General features: G+C 38.4%; 2 protein-coding genes across 3 annotated transcripts; one reads left to right on the top strand and one right to left on the bottom strand.

The window, feature by feature from the left end:
• Positions 1 to 66: 66 nt before the first annotated feature.
• Positions 67 to 9,115, bottom strand: LOC103472456 (leucine-rich repeat and immunoglobulin-like domain-containing nogo receptor-interacting protein 1). The gene is made up of 2 exons (XM_008422102.2): positions 8,607 to 9,115; positions 67 to 3,563 (listed from the first exon to the last, which is right to left on the bottom strand). Exon 2 carries the CDS (start codon positions 3,549 to 3,551, stop codon positions 1,722 to 1,724), a length of 1,830 nt encoding a protein of 609 aa, XP_008420324.1. The 5' UTR covers positions 3,552 to 3,563; positions 8,607 to 9,115; the 3' UTR covers positions 67 to 1,721.
• Positions 9,116 to 10,330: 1,215 nt separating this feature from the next.
• Positions 10,331 to 19,159, top strand: ctss1 (cathepsin S, ortholog 1). 2 transcript variants are annotated; one of them, XM_008422101.2, is made up of 9 exons: positions 10,331 to 10,624; positions 12,292 to 12,472; positions 14,682 to 14,805; positions 14,906 to 15,028; positions 16,335 to 16,487; positions 16,570 to 16,794; positions 17,022 to 17,187; positions 18,010 to 18,115; positions 18,197 to 19,159. In XM_008422101.2, the coding sequence occupies exons 3-9, from the start codon at positions 14,683 to 14,685 to the stop codon at positions 18,294 to 18,296; spliced, it is 996 nt and encodes a 331-aa protein (XP_008420323.1). In that variant the 5' UTR covers positions 10,331 to 10,624; positions 12,292 to 12,472; position 14,682; the 3' UTR covers positions 18,297 to 19,159. The 2 variants fall into 2 exon arrangements, with proteins under 2 accessions (XP_008420323.1, XP_017162823.1); XM_017307334.1 differs by lacking the exon at positions 10,331 to 10,624 and having other exon boundaries at positions 12,271 to 12,472.
• Positions 19,160 to 20,943: the final 1,784 nt, after the last annotated feature.

Raw genomic sequence — 20,943 nt, 5'->3', positions numbered from 1 at the left:
TCAGAGAAACAAAAGCTGCCGGGATTATGGGCTGTGGTCGTGACAGTAAATGAAAAGCATCACCAGTCAGTTGTTAAAAGCAGTCATTTATTTTATTTTCACAAACACATGTATGTCGTTAACGGAGTGTTTCTGTGTTCACAGCATGTGCAGCTATAGCTCCACTTTCTGGTGGATGCCTCTGAACACATCCCAAAAATGGGAGCAGAAATTGAAAGTTGTGACCTCAGAACCGATTGTTTACCCTTTGGATGCTGAGCAAAACGACATCTTCTTTCCCATAGCACTCACTCTGAAACTCAAGTGTCTTTCAGTGGAAATATACCCACATCAATATTTTTCAATGAATAATCATTTTAATTCATGCAGCCGTCAGGTATTATTTAAAAAAACAAAAAATTGTTCCATAAACATGTTGAATAATGTACAATGCATGTGACAATGTAAAAAAAAAAAAGCATAATCATTGAGAAATGCCATAACCTTAATATAAGGCCAGGATCCCTTTTGGCATTTTATGCAAGGTCTAAAAAGAATCACAAGTTACATTATTGGCCATTATATTCCTCCTTTAAAGTACAAGCAAAAACACAAGTAAGCAAACCATCTTTTGTTTTGTTTTTTTTGCTTTTTCTTTTGACAGCCTACATATTTATTTGGTAAATGGTAAAGATGTGTGAAAAGCCTTAAAATCAATTTCTCTCTTACTGCAGCACCAGTTCCAGTTCTAAATGTTTAACTTTGAATGTAGATATTTGTAAGATTAGGCACAGTTTTTTATCCATTTTCTTGACTTATTAATATTAACAAAAGTGACTCATTTGAATGACATATTTCCCTGTGTTTCCCATTTTTAAAGGCAGCCAAAACAAATCCGCATCTGTTTTATAGCATATTCTGACAAACAGACATCATGGAAGCTGGATGAAAAGTTAATCAGCATTATAATTAACAAAAACATTAAAGGATGTGTTAAAAGACTTGATATTCATTTTACAGTATTTGTATAAAATACACAAACTGCAGGATCCAGTGACACCTGAGAATCAATTAAAGTGGCTCGTTAAAGTTTACACACAGCTAAAACCAGAAGTTTACATTCTCTGAATAAAAAGACTCTTTTCTGTTTCACTGTCTGGCATTAAATCAAATCAAACTTTGTTTGTTTTAGGTCCATTAAAATGACCAAAATGATGTCTACTCGCTAAATGCCAGAAATAGTGAGAGAAAAAAACTGTGATAGATTTATTTATTATGTCTTCAAAATTAGACATAATCTGTCAAAAAAAAAAAAAAAAAACAGGACAAGCAGCTGAAAGTAAACCAGAAATAGGTATCGGCCAGAAAAAAATCTGATTGATACATCTTTTGCTTTTATGTCTTAATCTTTCCACGTTTTATTTATGCCCTCTCTGAGCTGTTAGTTCTTTAATGACATGCAAAGTGTTTTTCTTTTTCAAGAGGAAACAAGCGTGAAAAAAAAATCCTTGTCAACGTGGATTTTTTTTTTGAAAACTTAACTTAAAATCCTCGCCATGTGTGTAATACTTCATGCTCGCATTCATTTAACTTGTCAGACACTGCTAAAATTGCATGGGTGTTAGTAAAATGTGATCATTTCTTACATTAAATTCAAACATCTCAAATAGTCAAACGCATTTTAGTTGTTCTCATCCAGCCACACCTTATGAAAAATATGTTTTTCCGTTCATCAAACGGACTCATATGAGTTTCATGGTGAACCTGCTCGTCTCCATGTAGTTTGACGTCCCCGTGTTGCTGTTGGACATGGCGCTGCGTGGCACGTAGGCGATCGTTGCCGTGTGCTTGATTTGCCCCTTTCCTTTGCTCCAGAAGAACATGAAAACGAAGCACACGGACACCGAGCCGAAGAATGAGACGAATCCGATCGTCGCCGCTATCAGAAGAGTCTTCACATCAAACGGGAGCTTCTCATCTCCATCCACTCCGGGGGGAGAGGAAGGAAAGGCAGGCCAGCCTTTAAGACGATAGTGTTTTTTAGGAGATGATGGCAAGGCTTGGACATGAAGGCTGACGCGCAGGCTTTCATTTCCCGCTGCATTGGACGCCACGCAGATATAAGTGCCGCTATCGTGTGGCTGAGCGTAGCGCACCTCCAGGGAGCTGTTGGAGAGGGCCCGTATCCTGCCTACAGGCGAAACCTGCCTTAGCTGGGGATTAAGCCAGCTGACAGATGGCTGGGGGTCACCTTCTGAGCTGCAGTAAAACACCACCGAGTGTCCTTGATTCACTCTCACATCTTGGGGCCTCCGGTCCACAATCCGAGCCGGCCGGCAGGTGAGCAGGCTCGGTAGTTCATCCTCGGAGAACTCCAGGAAATTCCAGCCCTGCAGCTGGGTGGAAGTCATGCAGGTCGGCAGACGCCCACCAAAGTTCACGTACATCCGCCTTCGAGCCACCCAAAGCAGGCGGCAGTCACACGCGAGGGGGTTGTTGTCGAGCCCCAGGCTTTTTAAGGTGACCACTGAATGGAAAGACCCCGTCTCGAGTGTGGTGAGAAGATTTCGTGAAACATTCAGCACGCTTAAATATCCCAAACCTTTAAACGCTCCGGTTTCGATGCTTGCCAGTGAACCGCCGATGAGATGAAACTCTCGGAGCCTGAGTAAGTCTCCAAGCAGGTTCCCATGGATGTAAGTGATAGGGTTGAAAGAAAGGTCGATGGACACGAGGTAAACAAGGTGATGCAAAGCAGCGTACGGTACCTCTTTGAGGTTGCAGTGCTTGACGGATAAGGATGTCAGATTGAGGCCGAACAGACTGTTTCCTGACAGAGTCTCCAGCCTGGGGAAATGTGCAACGACGAGCTCCTTTAGGTGCAGCAGAGGGTAAAAAGAGTAGTTTGGCAGCGAGATGAGGTCCAGCTGGTGAATGTGAAGGCTTTTTAACACACTCAGCTGAGTGAGCGCCTCGGTTGGCACAGCAGTGAGGTTAGAGCCGTCAAGGTCCAGCCTCTGTAGGCCACTCAGTCCGGCGAAGGCTTGATTAGAGATAAAAACAAAGTCGTTATTGTCTGCTAGGAAAACCTGCAGAGATCCTAAGTCTGTGAAGGTGAAGTCCAAGAGGACAAGAATCTCGTTGCTGCTTATATCTAGCAGCTGCAAGTTCGTCAAACCAGCAAACACTCCCACAGAGATAATCCTGAGGTGATTGCGAGAAAGTCGCAGCGTGAGCAGATTCTGCAGGCCGAGGAAGGCTTCCGCTTCCACCAGCGCCAGTAGATTGTCACTTAAATCGAGGTGTAAAAGCCGAGTTAGTTTGTGAAACTGCTGATTCACCAGAGTTTTGATCGTGTTGTGGGTCAGGTTGAGCAGCTCGGCATCTTGGGGGAGACCGTCAGGCACGGCGCCCAGCTGAGCGCCGGAGCAGTTTGCCTCCAGAGCGGCGGCGTTGCAGCGACAGGACGGCGGACACAGCCAGAGGGATTCGGACGGTAGCGCCACCCCTGCAGCCAGCAGGTACACAGCCCTCCAGTACAAACACAGGTGGGCTGCAGTCCCCTTAAACATCTGGAGACCTGCCTGTACGTGAGAGGAAAAGACAGTGACGCCTGTTTAGTACATGTCAGGATGAAAATACGTCTTCTATACCCTTTTGAAGTGTCAGAAACTAGATATCGATCATTTCCTCTTGACTGAAATGGTGAATGTTTGTTATTCTGAATGTCTTTGATTGAAAAGACATGTAAATAAGGGTCACTAAGTTGATTTCCTGATAGATTTCTGCCATTTCTGGGCTATATTTAAGCATGCTACTAATCTTAAATCTCTAACAACTAACTTTTTACGCTAAATAGGGATTACAGTCAATTCAGATTTTCCTTTAAGACCTTCAAAGTTGTGAAAAAATACTTGTCACCAATAGATTTCTTGTGCTTCTGCTTTTTGTCACAGTAAATGTCAGACTTCTGTTTCAAATCATCAAACAAATTTGACATAAAACAAATATAACTGCAAAAAAACCCATTTTGAAATTCAGATTTTATTATCCAAACCACCCAAACACTGTGTGAAAATATATTAACTTAATAAATCCCATCTCATGTTTAACAAAAATGTAGTGAAGATCTCAGAAAGTTAAAAGCTAATATTCTGTGAACTGACGAAATAAAAGTGGGAGGAAGGCATCCTGCTATATGTGATGTAAAACAAACACATCATTTTAAGATAAAAAAAATAAAGTTACTCCAACAGACAAGCATGGTAGTTGCAGTATGATGATCAGGGAGTGTTTTGCTGTTTCAGGATCTCTATTTGACAGCAGAAATCCTGAAGGAATATGTGCGGACATCAGTTTGTGACCGTCAGCTCAACCAGATTCGGTTTATGCTGCGAGAAAATGACCTAAAGTACAAGTGCAAATCTGTCCCTGAACGGTTCAAAGCATAAGAAAAAAAACTAAATGAAGACTTATAGATTGGCCGAGACGTGTCGGGACTTCAGTCTTACAGAGATGCTGCGGTATTACGTGGAAAAGGTAATTAATCCTTTAAACTCTACAATGTTGCGGAATCGAAGTAATTACTCAAGGAAGATTCGGCCAAAATTCCTCCACAGCATTAAAACGACTATGACTAGGAGGCTTTTTTTCCCCCGTATTGATACATCTAATCATTATTTGAAAGCTCTTTTGTTTTAACTCTGATTATTTTTGTCAAATATCAAAGTTTGATTCATAATCTGAAACATAAAATGGGCAGAAAGGCAAGAAGGAAGGGAACATTTGAATTTCACAGCACTGTATTTATGAAGTCAGCTTGATTAAATTACAAGCAGGTCTGTCTCCTAGGAAACAAATCATAAAGAAATGAAGAAGAACCCCAGACTCCTGTAAAGTACTGCATGATATTTCCACGAATGTACTAACAGTAAGATTTTATAGGAAGTTGCTACTTTGATCGTCAAAAGCGCATTCGACAAGAAAACAAAGCACTTCTTGCTGAGAGTTACATATTTTATGTTTTTAATTAATTAATCACCAACGAAAGCAGGTATTTAATACTTAGCAACCCTTGGACAGCTGAGTTTGGCTGTTTACCTCTGGTCCTTCAGAAGCTGTGGTTAAAGAAAATGTAGAAGAACAAAAGAGTAAAATGAAAAGTGGAGATAAATATTATGCATTTTCATTTTTAAATTCCTGGCTTCAACATGAGAAAGACGACCTAAGGAAGTCACCAACCACTCTGTGTTGTGTTGAAGGGAGATAATGACAGCCTCAAGTCAAAGCAGATTAAAAAAAAATTGTTTTTTGCTACAAGTGATGGTGGCGAGGTAACCTTAGCAACACGGACTGAGGCTGCAGTCCAAAGGACGGTTTTATTTTAGCTTGACAGTGCTTGCAGGATTTATAAGAAAGAGAAAACAGTAAAACAAAGAGCAGGCTGTAAAGCCAGTGTACTCTTGTTTGATGTGTGCACACAGAGTGATAAAGAGAGTAAACCGGCGCCACAGGAGGCTTCATATCGAGCCTGTGTTTCATCTCTTTAGCCATCATTTCCTCTCTTCACATCTTTCATTGCTTTTTCCCCCTTATTTATCTGTGACACATATGCTAATGTCGCAGCTTGAGAGTTTTTACGCTGCCATTTCTCAGCGTTAAGAAACGCCAGCAAATTCTTTGCCAAGAGCTTTGTTAGTTTAAAAGGTTGAGATTTAAGCAAAACCCATGTTCTCTGCATTTTCACAGCACTTAATTATCAGCTAGCATATCAGTTTTAGGTTTAGCTGCAAAAGCTGGGATCACTTCTCCAAAATGCAATCAGCACACTGACTGTTTTATCAGAGGGGCAGATGTAGTTTAGAGCTCTTCCAAAAACTGTTTAATTTATCATCAGGAAAATTGAACATTGAGGTTTAGTTGCAGTGAAGATCGCTACACATGCAGTGGTTTTGAAACTGTAGACCACAGTCAGCATATTATCTTATTATTGTGATTTTAGAAAAACAATAGGCCATAAAAAAGTAACGTTTTCGTCATTTAATATAGCACTTATGTGCAATAAAAGAAAATTAAAGAAATATTTCAAAGCTCGTACTTTGTTGAAGCACTTTTTAATTTCATTTCAGCATCCCACCTTGGCAAGGTTTGCAGTTCTACCTGGCGAATTTTCTCCAAATCTATCAGATTACGATGAGTTATTTCATCCAAAACCCACTGCAGGTGTCAGGCCGAGAAGTTTAATTTGACAGACAAAGAGTTATTTCTTCACAGTCCAGATTGCAGGAGATTATTATCATATATACATAAACGGTTCTCATCTGAAACTCCATCAATGTTGCTGTCTGCCTCTTAGCAGACCATCTTGTCTTTTCCTCCAGTTTGGAGAAACATCCACTTTCTGTAATGTCTCTGTTGCGCCCTTTTCTCAAATTATTAGTCTTTTTGCCATGTATAATCCTGTACGTTTTGTGTCACTGCTGATACCTTTGTAAAACAGACATCTTTTCGATCATTTGCAGCATTCCTGCAAGTGCAGCTGACCTTTATTTTATTCGATTTATTATGACTGATAAGTGTGGGCTGAATAAGACTGAGTATTGAAACTGTTGTACCTCAACAAAGTGTTAATGCATTTGTTATTTGATATTTTCTCTTGAACTGTACAGAATAATAGTTGTGCGTAAAATGTCTCTAAATGATTTATCCCAGTAAAATCTGCAGCAAAAACCTCTGATGTGAGCAGAGATTATTCAAAGCCGCTGTCATGCCACCGGTGCAGAGCTTGCTTGAAATTAGATGTGGTTGCATCTTCTGATTCTTCTCCAACAGTGACAAATTTTGGATAATGATCCTTCACTCACAGTTCTGTCAAAGATCATTGAGCTGCACGACAAATCAAATTAAAACTTCCAAAAACAAAATCTTTCAGTTCTCCAGAGGCAATTCAGGGATGATCTCAGTGTAATTATTATTGAAACGGAATACAATTTTATAGGTAAAAAGTTATAAAGACAGGGTTCTAACATTACAGAGTTATAGTTTTATTGATGTAGAGAAGAAATCTTTCATTTTTTTATGACGAAAAAATCCTTAAATCTTGACTGTTTATATGGGTTTTCTAATGAAAGCCTTTAAAACTGAATGTCCTTTAATGCTGAACAAATAAAAACCTTTAAAAAAATCTAAGCATGTCAAGGTTAAAAAAACAGAACATTTTGTCACAGCCCAAAAACATATGCACATATATATATATGTATATATATATAAAGAGAGAGAGTCCAAAGTTCTAACATAGTTAGGAAAGAATTGTATTGTATAGTTGTATTTTATACAACTATTACCTCATTTTTGCCACAATCAATGCAGAAAAAAAAGCTGTCTTGACTTTGTTACTGGGATATAATCCTCTTGTCATAAAATATCAGAGATGCATTAATGCGGTGACAGCAGGGGGCTGAAGTTTGGAGCAGAGATCGTGGCTTTATAATTCCTAGAACTATGATCATATAACAGATAAATATGTGCCGTAATATCAGGAAAGCCTGTTAGGGGTTCTAACATTTCTTTCCTCAACCTCTGAATCCTCCTAAACTCTTTTCATTCATTTATTTATACATGGTTGGGCAGTTGCAAAACCCACCAGCAGGGGGCAGAATAAATAGCGAATTGCATGCGAGTTTATATCAACAGCTGAGATGATCTGTTACTGGGAAAAACGCCCAGTTTCTGTCACACACACACACCCAGTGAGTTATCCCTCTTGTCTGTGAGTGTGATTATTCCGTGTGAGCACGAAAACAACAATCTCTTTAAAAGCTAAACAGAACCGTCAGATACAGCAAACTGACTGCAGGTGTGACGGAGTTCAGCTCATCAGAAAATGTGAGACTTGCTGGTAAAAATCTCTTTAAGCTGCCAGAAAAAGAAAATATAGAAACAAAGACAAGTGACACATAAAGTGCGATCGGTGTTGGCAGAGCTCCGCTCATAACTTCCAGTGTTGTACAGAGCACACCAGAAAAAGAAACATGAGAGGAATGGAAAATTTTTTCTCAGCTTTTGCAGAAATAATAATGTATCTCAAAGGACATAACGTACATTTTACATCTCCTGTAAATTTCTCTTCCTTGTGCAATGCTGCTTCTTCCAAATACATCTAGTTTAAAATCTGTGCTGCTTCTTTTGTCTGGGAAGATTTTCTCCAGGAAACTGAAGTAGTCTTGATGATGTTTGTTGTTAGGATGAAGCATCTGATGATGATGATGATGATGATGATGATGATGATGATGATGATGATGATGATGATGATGATGATGATGATGATGATGATGATGATGATGATGATGNGATGATGATGATGATGATGATGATGATGATGATGATGATGATGATGATGATGATGATGATGATGATGATGATGATGATGATGATGATGATGATGACAGCAGCTCTGCACATCTCAGAAACCATTACACAATTTGAAAATATGTTTGTTTTTGTTGTTTTTATTACTGTTGCTGTAGTTTCTAACTCAAACACAGGCACATTGCCTCACTTAGCAAACATAATCACAATGATTGTTTTGAGTAAAGAAAAGAAACAAAAAACCAAAAATGGCAACTCACCTTTTCTTCAAATCGAACTGCTTGTCATTCTGGTCGCTCACTTTTTAAATGCAAATCTCTTTCCTTGCTATTGTTGTCTGAAGTGAACACGAGCAGAGAGACGATTCAGACGCCGCGTCCAAGTAAAACAAGCAGTTTGAGAGAGCAAACACGCAAGGAGCAACAAGAAAGCTTCCTCCTCCTCCTCTCCCTCCCTCCCCCCCACTGTGAGAATGCAAACTCCCGAGGAAGCGTGATGCTGCAGCTCGCTTGCCTCTCCGACTCGGCCGTCCTCATGGCAACAACAACAACCCGGCTGTGGATGTGGAGAGCGTGCAAGGGGATTTATATGCAATAGCTGCTGGACTCCCTCTCCAACACACGGCTCTAGGATGACAGGATGCAGGTCTGCCCATCGCTTTGGGATGTCGAAGCCACACCTGATGGGGAAGAGTCCGAGCAACAGACACCTGACAGCCGTCACAACCTTTAGGAAGTTTACAAAACTGATACAGATTGAAAATAGTGCTTTTGCCCTTGCATTCTTGTTGGTCTGAGCTTTTTGGTATTGCACTTTTAGTTAGTAATCCATCTAGATTAATTATGTCGTTTATAATAAATAATTTTCAACACCAAATAGGTCTAATAACAATTTTTTTTGTGGTACGGAAAGGGGTGGAATGAAACGGAAATCTTAATATTTAAGAGAAAGAACCTCTTGGAACAGTGGCTCAAATCTTTATACACACATAATTATTGAGGCACTTGAGTTTTCAATCAAATTGGAAGTTATAATCTTTATTCCGGATTTAAGAAACTGTTTAAATCCTGTGATATTAACTGAAGTGGAAGCACTCAGACGGCAAATCTTAAAACAGGAGAACGGCTTTAAAAATTGTGATACAGGACAGGATGTTAATGGGTCTAAACTTAATCATACTTCATTGTTATTGGAGCATCATTTTCCTTTACATTAAGCATAACAAACCAAAACAAAACCAAGAAATGTGAACTTAATCAGGATTTCCTGGATGAAAAGTTGATTATTGACGTCAGCAGACCTGGCAGCAACCAAAGACAAGCAATGTTCTTTTTTTATTTATTTTTATTTTATTTTTTTTAAGAGAAAGAAATGATGTTTTGCCTGACTTTCACATTCATATTCCAATCTGCTGACAAATAATGAGAGCAGTTCATTTATTTCCTCTTAGAAAAAAAATACCATGATGTATTTTTCTGCACAGACGCTTTTATCTAGATTTTCTTTTATATATAGATTTTCTTTTATATATACCACATCGACATCCTGAACATTGATACTTATATTTTTTAACTGCACAAATAAATAGCCAGACTGCAAATCTACAATGGAAAATAAAGCTTTGGTGGATTAATGAATTGAGGTCAGCAGCCAGGAGGCAAGTAAATAATCCGAGAAGGGAATCGATTGAGACTAACACGACCTTCACTCTCAACAATATGCTACGAGACAGGGAGTCAGCTTTAAGGAGAAACCAATAAAATCTTGTTTTTTGCAGTAAATTGAGATTTGTGCAAACTCTTCATATGGCATCAAGTGAAAGCCGTCTTTGTAAGTTTAGAGATGGCCACAATGCCGGCACGATGTCATCTTAATGACGGTGTTAAGTAGACCCACCTGTCTCTTCGCTCAGCTGCAGGATCCTGAGGTGTGTTGACGCACAAACTATCTGGGATTTCTGCACAATAAGAGCTTGTGCTGAGTCAGAAACTTACCATCTGCTGCCATACCTCAGGGAACCTGCGCTCATCAGCAAATCTCTTTCCAAACCCGGATTCAGGAAGGGGGGAAAGATCAGAGGTGAACTCCTGCAGCAGTCTGAGCCAAATCAAAGTTCGGCGTTGCGTAATATCTTGATAACGTTTGTTTCATTATATCTGCTTCCTGTTTATCCGGTGTTGTGGCTGGATTTCTATGGGTTTTTTTTTTTTTTTTGCTACATTGAGGACAGTAAACAGTGAAGTGAAGCGTATAAAAAGGAGAAGTGTGTTAGAGCAAGGTAAGCTGCAGACAAACAAAAAACAAAAATCTGTATTTTAAATCTGAGTATATTTCTCACAACTAGTCATCACACTCGCATTTTAAAGAACGACCTTTCATTTGTTTCTAGGCTTTTCTCACTGTGACAACACAAGGAAGTTCAATGTGCTGTGAGATAAAAGTATAAAACGAGACGTTTTTGTGTCCAAATGCATAAAGACCCAGTCTGGCCTAAATGAAAAACATTGTTTCTGCCAACTTCATCTTTTACAGTTTTAATCTTGAACTCCATTTAAGATTAAAGATTCTATTTTATTGTGTTATACTCTTTGTTGTTGCACGGATGATAAATATTAAAGGATCATTTCTAATTCATCAGACAAAATTATGTTTTATTAATGTTGAGAGTTGATTTCACCTATCCAAAGATCATATCCTCTCGTTGTGATCATAAACAATATATTAATGTGAGACTTTTAAAGATAGTACATTTGGGAATCTCCTCCAATCCACACAAGGTCAAAATTTGAGTCTGGTTGATTTTCAGTGGAGTTGACATCAGAGTCATCCCACAAGCCTAATGTTATTTCATTTTATTCACATGTTTCTAACCTAACTAAGTACATTTTTGGAGCAAGATCTTCTTTCTTGGTTGGCACCCTTTGAGTCCGTGGCATTGTTATAAATGGGCTCCACTGTTCTTTGCTGATAGTGACACTGAAGTACAATATGAAACTGGGCTACATGATTAAGCTTGGATATGGTTGGTTGTTCCAGCCTCGAGTGAAAATTTGTCGACTACAAAGAGAAGTCTGGTTTGCAACGAGAAGCCAAACAGTTTAAGTGAAATTTGCTAACAATGGCAAGAAGAATGTTCAAGTGTTTGATGTTATTTTTTGCCAAAAATATGAGGTAACACTTTATTTGATGGGGTGTTCGTAAGACTGATATGACACTGTCATAAGTATGACTTAACACCTGTTATGAACATGAAGACGTCTTTATAAGTGTTTATGACTGTGTCATTTGGTAAATAATGACACTTTTAATCCTTTAAAAGTTGCATTGAAAGTCCAAAAACTGTCATGATTTAACAAGTAATGTAAAGTTGGCACTTTTAATGCAACTTTTAGAGCAACTTTGCATTAAAAGTGTCATTATTTACCAAATGACACTTCATGATAACATTCATAAACATTCATAAAGACTTCTTTATGTTCATAGCAGATGTTATGTCATGTTTTTGACAGTGTCATGTCAGTCTTATAAACACCCCTTCAAATGAAGTGTTACCAAATAGGTAGATTGTTACAGAAAGTTTGGTTGATGTGCAACTTCCCATCAAAAGGCATGTGTGGAGTTTGCATATATGCTTTTTTTATTATTATTAGATATGCGGGAAATCTTTTTTTTATCCATTCAACTCTCCAAACACATACACACACACAATTCAAATGCACCGTTAAATCTAATGGTCCAAAATGACTGGATCCAAACCACTAACTGTATTTTTTCATTTTTTACGTCAGCATACAGTATCAGAGCATGAGTCAGTATTATGCCGGTAAACAGCGAAGCCTTGCACGAATAAAACTACTGGTTTCATCTGAAATTCATTCCTTTACTTCTGCATTCTCAAGACTTGGTTTTGGTTTGCGTGACATTTTGCAATTTCATGTTTCTCAGCTGCAGCAGTCATACTGGCAGGCTATATTGGGCCGAATGCAGCTGGTAGTAAATGAGATTCACATGACGAGCCGCCGAGCAGATGTAACAGGAAACAAGACTTCTCCTTTAACAGAGAGTCCGTCCGCTGGGTGTCATTTGTTCCTGGGACGTTAGCAACTCACTCATTGATCCCGTCAAGGTACGTGCAATCCTGGTTTTGTGTTTTGGGGGCAACAAAGAGATGAGCTGCTTGGTAAAATATAGCGAGCAAATTAAATTATTATGCAATATGATTGCTAGGAAAGTAGCCTAGGCACGCTTGTGAAACCTGTTTTAACTTCCCCTTTGTGAGCATGTGTAAAAATGTAAAAATACACACTTTATCATCATTTACAGAAATATTTCACAGACCTCCTTTACTCTCAGACGTTGTTGTGCACCAGCACCAGTGATTGTTTAATTTTACTTGTGTTGCTCTGTTTTCAGGCATTGAATTATTTACTGGCTTTCTGTCTCAGGTTAGTTAAAATTATGCAAAAAACTGATTAAATCCAGACACACGAGAATAGTTTTTAAATATATTTTATGTAAAAACTGAGCATCGTTAATCTGGAACCATGTATTTCAAAAGTCTGCACTCCCAGGTTTTGTGATAATAAAATAGGACTGTGATGCATCATTTCAAAGCTTTTTCCATGTTTAATGTGAAATTTATTCTGAAAATTTCAAAGAAAACAAAAATATGGTAAGACGTCAAAAAGTGCGAACAATGTGTTTACACTAGTGAGCACAGACTTGGTGAACGCTTCACAGCATTTGTTTATAGAAGTGAGTCTGAATAAAGTTTGGCTATTTCTATTTGCTAAATTCAAGATTAAAAAGGAAGATGTTTTCAAAAGTGCACATCAGTTTCATTAGCTGCATTTTAACATGGGTCAAACTTTTTGACCTTTCTTTGACCTTTTGAAACTAATTTGGCAGCACAATAAGAGTTATTGTTCATTTGGAGGACCGCTTTGTGCAAAAAGTCTTTAACTTCATGGCTGATGTCGTAACATGAACCTTCAGTATTTGGTACATTGATTTTTGAGGTGCTGTCTTGAAATGCATTCACATGTGAGCCTGCATTTAACTAAGATTATATGAATTCCTGTAACAGATGATTAGAAACCCAGGAAGTAATCGCCTGGGATTCCCCAAGTTGTCGTATTTAAGTTTTTAAAAATCCCCCATCTCAATATTCTCACAAATAATTGTATTAATCCTAGTTTATCCAGACTAGAAAACAAGAATAGCTTATTTTAATTCTTAACAAGAAAAAAAGTTTTACACATATTAATAAGCAACTTTAGAAAAAATGAAGAGCCCGCTGATGAAATGAAAACCTCCTGGTTATTCCACCAAATATTGATTTCTGAACTCTTCCTGAGTTAAAACATTAGTATTGTTGTTTCTAAATCAATATAAACTTGTTTTCTTTGCATCATTTGAGCTCTGAAAGCTTTGCATCTATTTCATTATTTTGACCATTTCTCATTTTCTGCAAATAAATAAAAAAATTTTGCTTGTGATTTCAGAGGCATGCTGTCAGAAGTTCATAGAATAAAAGAACAATGTTCACTTTACGTAAACATAAACCTGTAAAAAGGAAAATCATAGAAACCGATTGTCCGAATCAAATAACCTAAAACATCCAAACACCGCACAAAAAGGAGAAAGACAAGAAAGTTTTAGATTTACTTGCAAAGAGAACGGACAGAGATGTGCGTCAATTACGATCTCCTACCGCTCTGAAGCACGTCCTGCCGTACCCTCTCTCCTTTTTCCCTTAGGGCAATCCCTAGTTACATAGCTTTATCTTGAGTTAATCACTTCGCGTTGCTCCTTCTTCTGTTCTCTTGAGTCACAAGCTTGTTGCACCTACAGGCTGACATAGTGCAGAGTTCAGAGTTCAGAGTTCGGTTCCTGTTTGTTTCCTTCTGTAGCTGCAACACAGGAACTGATGAACTCACAGAACAGTGGTGACATGCAGCACAACTAAAACAACTTCACACATCAAACACAGTAAACATAGGATCAAATATACTAAATATTTCTAGCATTGATCATTTTAAGTGGTCTCTTAATTGTTTCCAGAGCTGTAGATATTGAAATATTTCCGCAGCTATGTGTTTGTTTGTTTTTTTTAATCAAAATCTATAATTCTGGGGCACAGTGTCGATTTCTTTTCAGGATAAGAACAGATAATCAGTGGGTAAATAGAGAGAAACCTTCTCACCAATATTGACAGGCAGCACAGTTAATATCTGAGCCATATAACGCTGAGGTTAGAATATCTGATCAGTCAAATAGTTCCCCAGCTAGATGACACCTGATCGTGTTAAATGCGTTTTTCTTTTGTCTTCTAGGATGCATGACGGGTTGAGTTCAGTTTTGCTCCTGGCAGCTGTGATCCTCTGCTGCTCTTCATCGGCCACAAACAGATTGTGGGACGACTGGAGAACTCAACATGGCAAAGCTTACGACAATCAAGTATGAGTTAGAGAGAAGGAAAAAAAATCAATACATTTATAATATTCAACACATTTCTTGTCGTACAAATGTGCAAACGTGTATGATGGGGCCGTTTCAGACCGAGCTGAACTTCAGGAGAACAGTGTGGGAGAAAAACCTGCTGTTGTTGCTGAGACACAACCAGGAGGCTTCAGCAGGAAAACACAGCTTCACTCTGGGGCTGAATCATCTCGCTGACATGGTAGGATGAGATCTAAAAAGGCGGGCAAGCCAGCTGACCTCAAAACAAACAAGAAATAGTCAGAAAAAAATAGTAAAACTCAGCAATAATTAATGCCTGGCCAAAAGTCTGCTTTCTCAAGGCTTTGGCAGCATCTAAGCCAGAGGTCAGCAACCTTCACGACCCTTAGAATTTTTTTTTTATCTGCTGAAAAGAAATTGCATAGAGGCAGGAAAGAAGCATGACTGTTTCAAGTGAAGTAGCTTGTTTTTTGTAAAGCCTACTATTGAAAATTTGTTTGACTCAACACCTATTATCACTCTTAGTGGTAAAGTTGTGCATATACTGCAACAAATCCAATGAGAAGGAGGTTAAAACAGACACGATATCAGCCTGTTTGTGCGCAAGTTGCAAGAAAACAATCCATAGAAGGGAAAACGTAGATTTTTTTTTTTCCACCAATAAAATGGAAAATTAAAAACATAAACATATATATTCAATTGCAAAGATGAAGAATCTGAATATGCAGGGTCTTTTCTAAAGGATATCACAAGGTGGTTTTTATTTGGCCGGAGAGCCTGGGCAGAAATGCCTGGATGGGTGTAGCATGTCAACGCTCTGCAGGAGTCTGGCTCCAATGTTTGGGACGCTCACACAAGCTTTTGGCTCGCTGTCAGAGGACAGAGCACTGCAGTTGCATTGGAAAGTGCCATCACTGTTCAGCAATATCCATGAATAAAAGAAGACAGAGTGCAGGATGATACTGAAGAATACAGCCAAAAAGCAGAGTAGGGGCGACGTAGACCTCGTTTAGAAATGGGATTGATTTTAATCTTCTACTTATCAGCACTTAGTGGGATTTTTAAAATCCTTTTTTTTGTTGTTGTTTTGCCTTTTAAACTATTATTCCGCAAAAGTTGGTGACATTTCAACCGGCAGTGGAAATGCTCTCCTGAATACACCAGACCGTAAAATAACGTGCTGAATCTCAGTGAAACCTGACCAGAGTCATTGTTCCATAGAAGCTCCTAAATGTGCAGCATCAACACGTAAAACTCACAAACACACCGGACTGTTTCATGAATAGTATAGAAAAATGTTCCGCCTTGAATGGTATCGAAATCAGAAAATAGTTTTAAAAAATATCTTCCATCTACATGTTTTTAGTACCCATAAACTTAAAAACTCAATTTAAGCTGTAGAAACTTACAAAGAGTTGTAAATTTAATGTAGGATTTGTTAGTCTTACATTTTGATACACTCATTGTCCACCGAGTTATTTTGACAAACACTATTCCTGTGTTTTCTGTTGTGCTTCTGCTTTAAGACGGCCGAGGAGGTTAATGAGAGGCTGAACGGTTTGAAGGTGGAGGAGCTTCTGGATCTCAGGAATGACACGTTCAGAGACGCAAATGACTCATCACTTCCTGCAAGCGTCGACTGGAGGTCAAGCGGACTGGTCGGTCCCGTAAGAAACCAGGTACTGAATGAGCTGCAGAAGGGAGATCAGCAAAACCTGGAAGATAACAGAAGCTCTGAATAGGTTTTTTTGTTCTTTTTAGGGTTTGTGCGGCTCATGCTGGGCCTTCAGCGCTCTGGGAGCTCTAGAGGGGCAGATGATGAAGCGAATGGGCATCCTCGTGATGCTGAGTCCACAGAACCTGGTGGACTGCAGCGCTAAGGAGGGAAACCTCGGCTGCAGGGGAGGATACATCACCAAGGCCTTCAGCTACATCATTCACAACGGAGGCGTTGACTCAGAGAGCTCGTACCCCTACGAACACAAGGTCATCCTCCGAACGCTGACGCAGACCTTCTAATCTTTCTTATTATTATTTTTCATTTATTTTACCCATCAAAAATAGTAATGTCCTTTTTTTTTCCTCTAATGAGTCACATAGTGTCGAGTTTATCTTTAAGACAAAGGCAAAGATCGTAAACTGAACAGAGAGCTGTGATAACAGCTTGAGTAACACGTTTTCAACACTTCTACATTTCCCCATCTTGTTTGCAGAATGGAAAATGCCGCTACTCGCTCCAGGGCAAGGCGGCTCACTGCTCCAACTTTCACGTCCTTCCACCGGGGAACGAGTTGGCTCTGCAGGCTGCGGTGGCATCAGTGGGACCAGTTGCCGTGGCTGTGAACGCCATGCTGCCCTCGTTCCATATGTACAAAGGAGGTGAGGATGCTGACGGCTCTGAAATCAGGGCGTTTGCAAGTCAACCTTCCTACATTTTAAGTCAGATTTATGATGAAATATTTAGAGTAAGTTTCATAGATGAAGCTGCAAATAACGTGCAAGTTTTCCTGTTTTATAGTTTGAAGGTGAAAATCAAATAGTTGTGAAAATGTTACTGATTTTGTTGGTATGGCCACCCCTGGTAAAACTGATTTAAAGAAATGTTTTTTTTTAATCTATAGAATAGCACGTTAGCTTCTCCTACAACACTTCACAAGGTTGTGGAGTACAGAGATGAATCTGACTTTTCCTCTGAGTACAGTCTACTTGGTTCCTCTCTTAAGCTCTTCTCTTCAGCTCACACACAGGATTTAGGTCTGTGGACTGGTAAGTTCTTGGAAAAGGATTCATTTTATGTTTGGTGAACCATTTCTGAGATAATTTCACCAAATAATTTTAGTCATCCAGCTTAAAGACCCATCGACCATCCATTTTCAGTTGTTTGGCAGAGGTGAACATATTTGATTTAAAAAGATCTTGTGTTGCTGAGTTCGTGATGCCGAGGACCCTAAAATGGTTCCAAAAGCATTTGGGAGAGGCCCACAGCATCACAGAACCTCCACCATACCATATGTTCGTCCTTTGTTTTAATCTGATCTGAAAGTCCAAGTTTTGGTTTGCAAACCTCACATGTTTGTATTTGTGATGGTAGGACAGAAATTGCCCTACCATACAATAACTATTCAATATTTCTGCTGTATTAAAAAGTTACCACACTCATAACTATTTCAGTTCCTGTTGCTAAATAAATTATTCTCACAGGTTTATACAACGCACCTGACTGTAACCCACAGCTAATCAATCACGCTGTGTTGGTTGTGGGCTACGGCACAGACGGAGGACAGGACTACTGGCTAGTTAAAAACAGGTAGGGGTGTGTTCACATTTACTTTCTTTTAGCATTTGTTCTTTAATAAAATGATTAAACGTGACATTTATGTGGTTGCAGCTGGGGAACGACTTGGGGAGAAGGTGGATTTATCCGGATTGCGAGGAACAAGAAAAATCTCTGCGGAATCGCGACGTTAGGAGTCTACCCAACGCTGTGAAGTCAACTGAGATTTATTCTGTTTTAATTTTATGTTGCTGGTTTTTGAAAGAAGCACACTGTGCTGTCATAGCACTACAGAATCTACTAACCACACACTGCTGGTTCAAAAGGTTCTAAAGGCCAATATAATATATTTTTAAAGTGCTGCAGGTGGGAGCACTGGGTTCAAATCCTGCTCTGGGGTCTTTCTGCAGGTGGTTTCCATGTTTCTCCTCTGCATGAGTCGGTTTTCTTCATGTATTCCAGCTTCCTCCCACAAAAAAAACATGTTAGGTTAATTGTTCTTTCTAAAATAAGATGTGAGTGTTTGTGTGTATTTGTGATGGCGACTTGTCCAGCTCCCCTCAGCCCTGCAAGGACCAGTGGCTGTGGACGATGAGTGAATGTTAGCTTTACAACTGAACTGCTAAAATGCTCTGCAGATGGAACAGATGGAATATTCAATTATCAATTATAAAATTAATATCTGGACTCTATAAAACAGGACCATTAAATTTTACAGATTTTGTTTTTACATTTTCCAAATTCAAAATTTTGATGTGAACAGTTGTTATGTTTCAGGAATGACAATTTTCCCAACACAGGGCTATCTCTAAATACAGATAAAATGCTACAAAAGGTTGAGAGTAAGTATTTGAGTTTTTGAGGAATGGTTTTTTTTTATTAAATTATTTTGCATACGAGGAACTCACAAAAACTAGTCCCTACTGACAAGAAACCTCCCTGTTTGCCTTTATTTATACAAACCCATCAGTTTAGATCCAGACCACAATGTAATTTATAGAGATTTCATCTGATATACAAACACAAAGTAGCACATTATTGTGAAGTCAAACGAAAAGAATACATTGTTTTAAAAAAAAAAAAAAAAAAGATGTATAAATAAAACTCTGAAAAGTGTACTTCACATTTGCGTTGAGTCATTTCTCTGCCTCCCTGCTCCGCCGTGCCTTCAGAGGGGTTTCAACGATGACCACCAGCACCAGCACTAAACATGACTGTAAGTTTATGGTATAATCCCTGCTTACGTATCACTAAATCCTCTTTTTACTGGTAGGGTTGTGCTTAAAGAGGAATTAAAAGTACTTGGGGACTGGTGCAGAAGGCAGAACCTTAAATCCTTTAACAAACTACAAGCTAAATTCAAATCATACAAACATTAAAATCTGAAACAGTGTGCAAAAAAAGGGTGGGATTCACCAAACAGACGAGACACATCTTTAAATGCTTCAATGTCTGACAAAAGTCAGAAACGTATTTTCTTTCGAATATGTTCAAGGCCTTTCAGTAGATTAAAAACATGATGGCCAGATAAATTATTTAGCAAATAGACTGTCGAGCTATTTGTCTCTACAAATAGCTCGACAGTCTTCTTTTAAAAACTGTGTGCTATTTTAAAGCAAAAATAAATAAATAAATACGTTTTCTTGTAGCATTTTTGTTTCTCAATGCAAAAAGCATTTATGAGAAAACACGTTTTCTAAAACATTTTTCAAAGATGAAGAGATTTTTTTTTTTTTAAAAACTCACAAGGGAATTGACGTAGCAGTAAGAAGCTGATCTAGTTTTTGCTCTGTTTTCAGGAAGTGTTTGTATCATAATGTGATGCGTTTTCTAAGTAAAAACAGAAATACTTGTGTGTTGCTGAACCTGGTTACCTCATGCTGTTTAAACTTGCTAAATAAAATCCAGATCTGTCTCCATCGTGGGCGGTGACTGAGGACTCGCTCGCCATCTCCTCCTCCAACTCTCTGAGGTTGCATTCCCTTCAGAAGAGAATCTTAAAACGATGTGGATTATTCAAAGGTAGCTTTAACAGGTGCCTTTTTAATTAATTTTTCTCTAAATTTCCAAAACTATATACCTTTTTTGCATTATTATTCCTTGTGTCGAATGGAAAATAAGGTTTATTTTTTTACGAAACTCACACTTCAGTTAAGCTAAATGAGTTTATGAAAGTATTCAGACTTCTATGACTGTTTGATGTTTGATTTCCTGTGACTTAATTTTATTCAATCATCACATAACAGCATTAAGGCAGTAAAACACAAACCAATCTGTGTTGTAAATAAAGTGACAGACATAAATATATAAACTGCTCAAAAAAATAAAGGGAACACTTAAGTGTTCACTTAAGTGTTTAAGTGTTCCCTTTATTTTTTTGAGCAGTGTATATATTGCTCAAAAAATATATACACTGTGTGTGTGTGTGTGTTTTAGATTCACTGCAGCTAGTGTGTCTTTTTTTCATCCGAAGTTGTGGATAAATAAATTAAATTAAATGGACAAAAAAGGGCTGAAAGACCTTCCTCCATCTCATGTTCCTCTGCGGATGGTCTGGGACGCATTCACGGCTTGTTTTTGCTGCCACCAAGTGGACAAAAAGCGCCTAACAACTACCGCATGATTATTTGCAGGTGTGAAGCAAGCGTGTATGGAGAGCCATTTCAGCCAAAATTAAATAAATAAATAAATGGGTGAAATAAATAAAAAATGAGTAAAATAAATCAAAAAATGAAGAAAATGAGTGAAATAAATAAATAATTTGTTAAATAAATAATTTAGCTTTTTCATTAACCCATTTTTTCATTTATTTATTTTTCATATTATCAATTTCTCAATTTCCCTTTTTTCATTAATCTATT

The sequence above is a fragment of the Poecilia reticulata genome, linkage group LG11 (assembly GCF_000633615.1).
Source record: "Poecilia reticulata strain Guanapo linkage group LG11, Guppy_female_1.0+MT, whole genome shotgun sequence".
NCBI classification, from domain to species: domain Eukaryota; kingdom Metazoa; phylum Chordata; class Actinopteri; order Cyprinodontiformes; family Poeciliidae; genus Poecilia; species Poecilia reticulata.
This window is presented reverse-complemented; position numbering and strand designations above follow the sequence as displayed.

What these genes read in the sequence shown, in the direction of transcription:
- ctss1 (XM_008422101.2), top strand. Translation starts at nt 14,683, where the DNA reads ATGCATGACGGGTTGAGTTCAGTTTTGCTCCTGGCAGCTGTGATCCTC. An exon ending in GCAAAGCTTACGACAATCAA is followed by an intron (nt 14,806 to 14,905) that starts GTATGAGTTAGA and finishes GGGCCGTTTCAG; the next exon opens with ACCGAGCTGAACTTCAGGAG. An exon ending in TGAATCATCTCGCTGACATG is followed by an intron (nt 15,029 to 16,334) that starts GTAGGATGAGAT and finishes TTCTGCTTTAAG; the next exon opens with ACGGCCGAGGAGGTTAATGA.
- LOC103472456 (XM_008422102.2), bottom strand. Translation starts at nt 3,551, where the DNA reads ATGTTTAAGGGGACTGCAGCCCACCTGTGTTTGTACTGGAGGGCTGTG.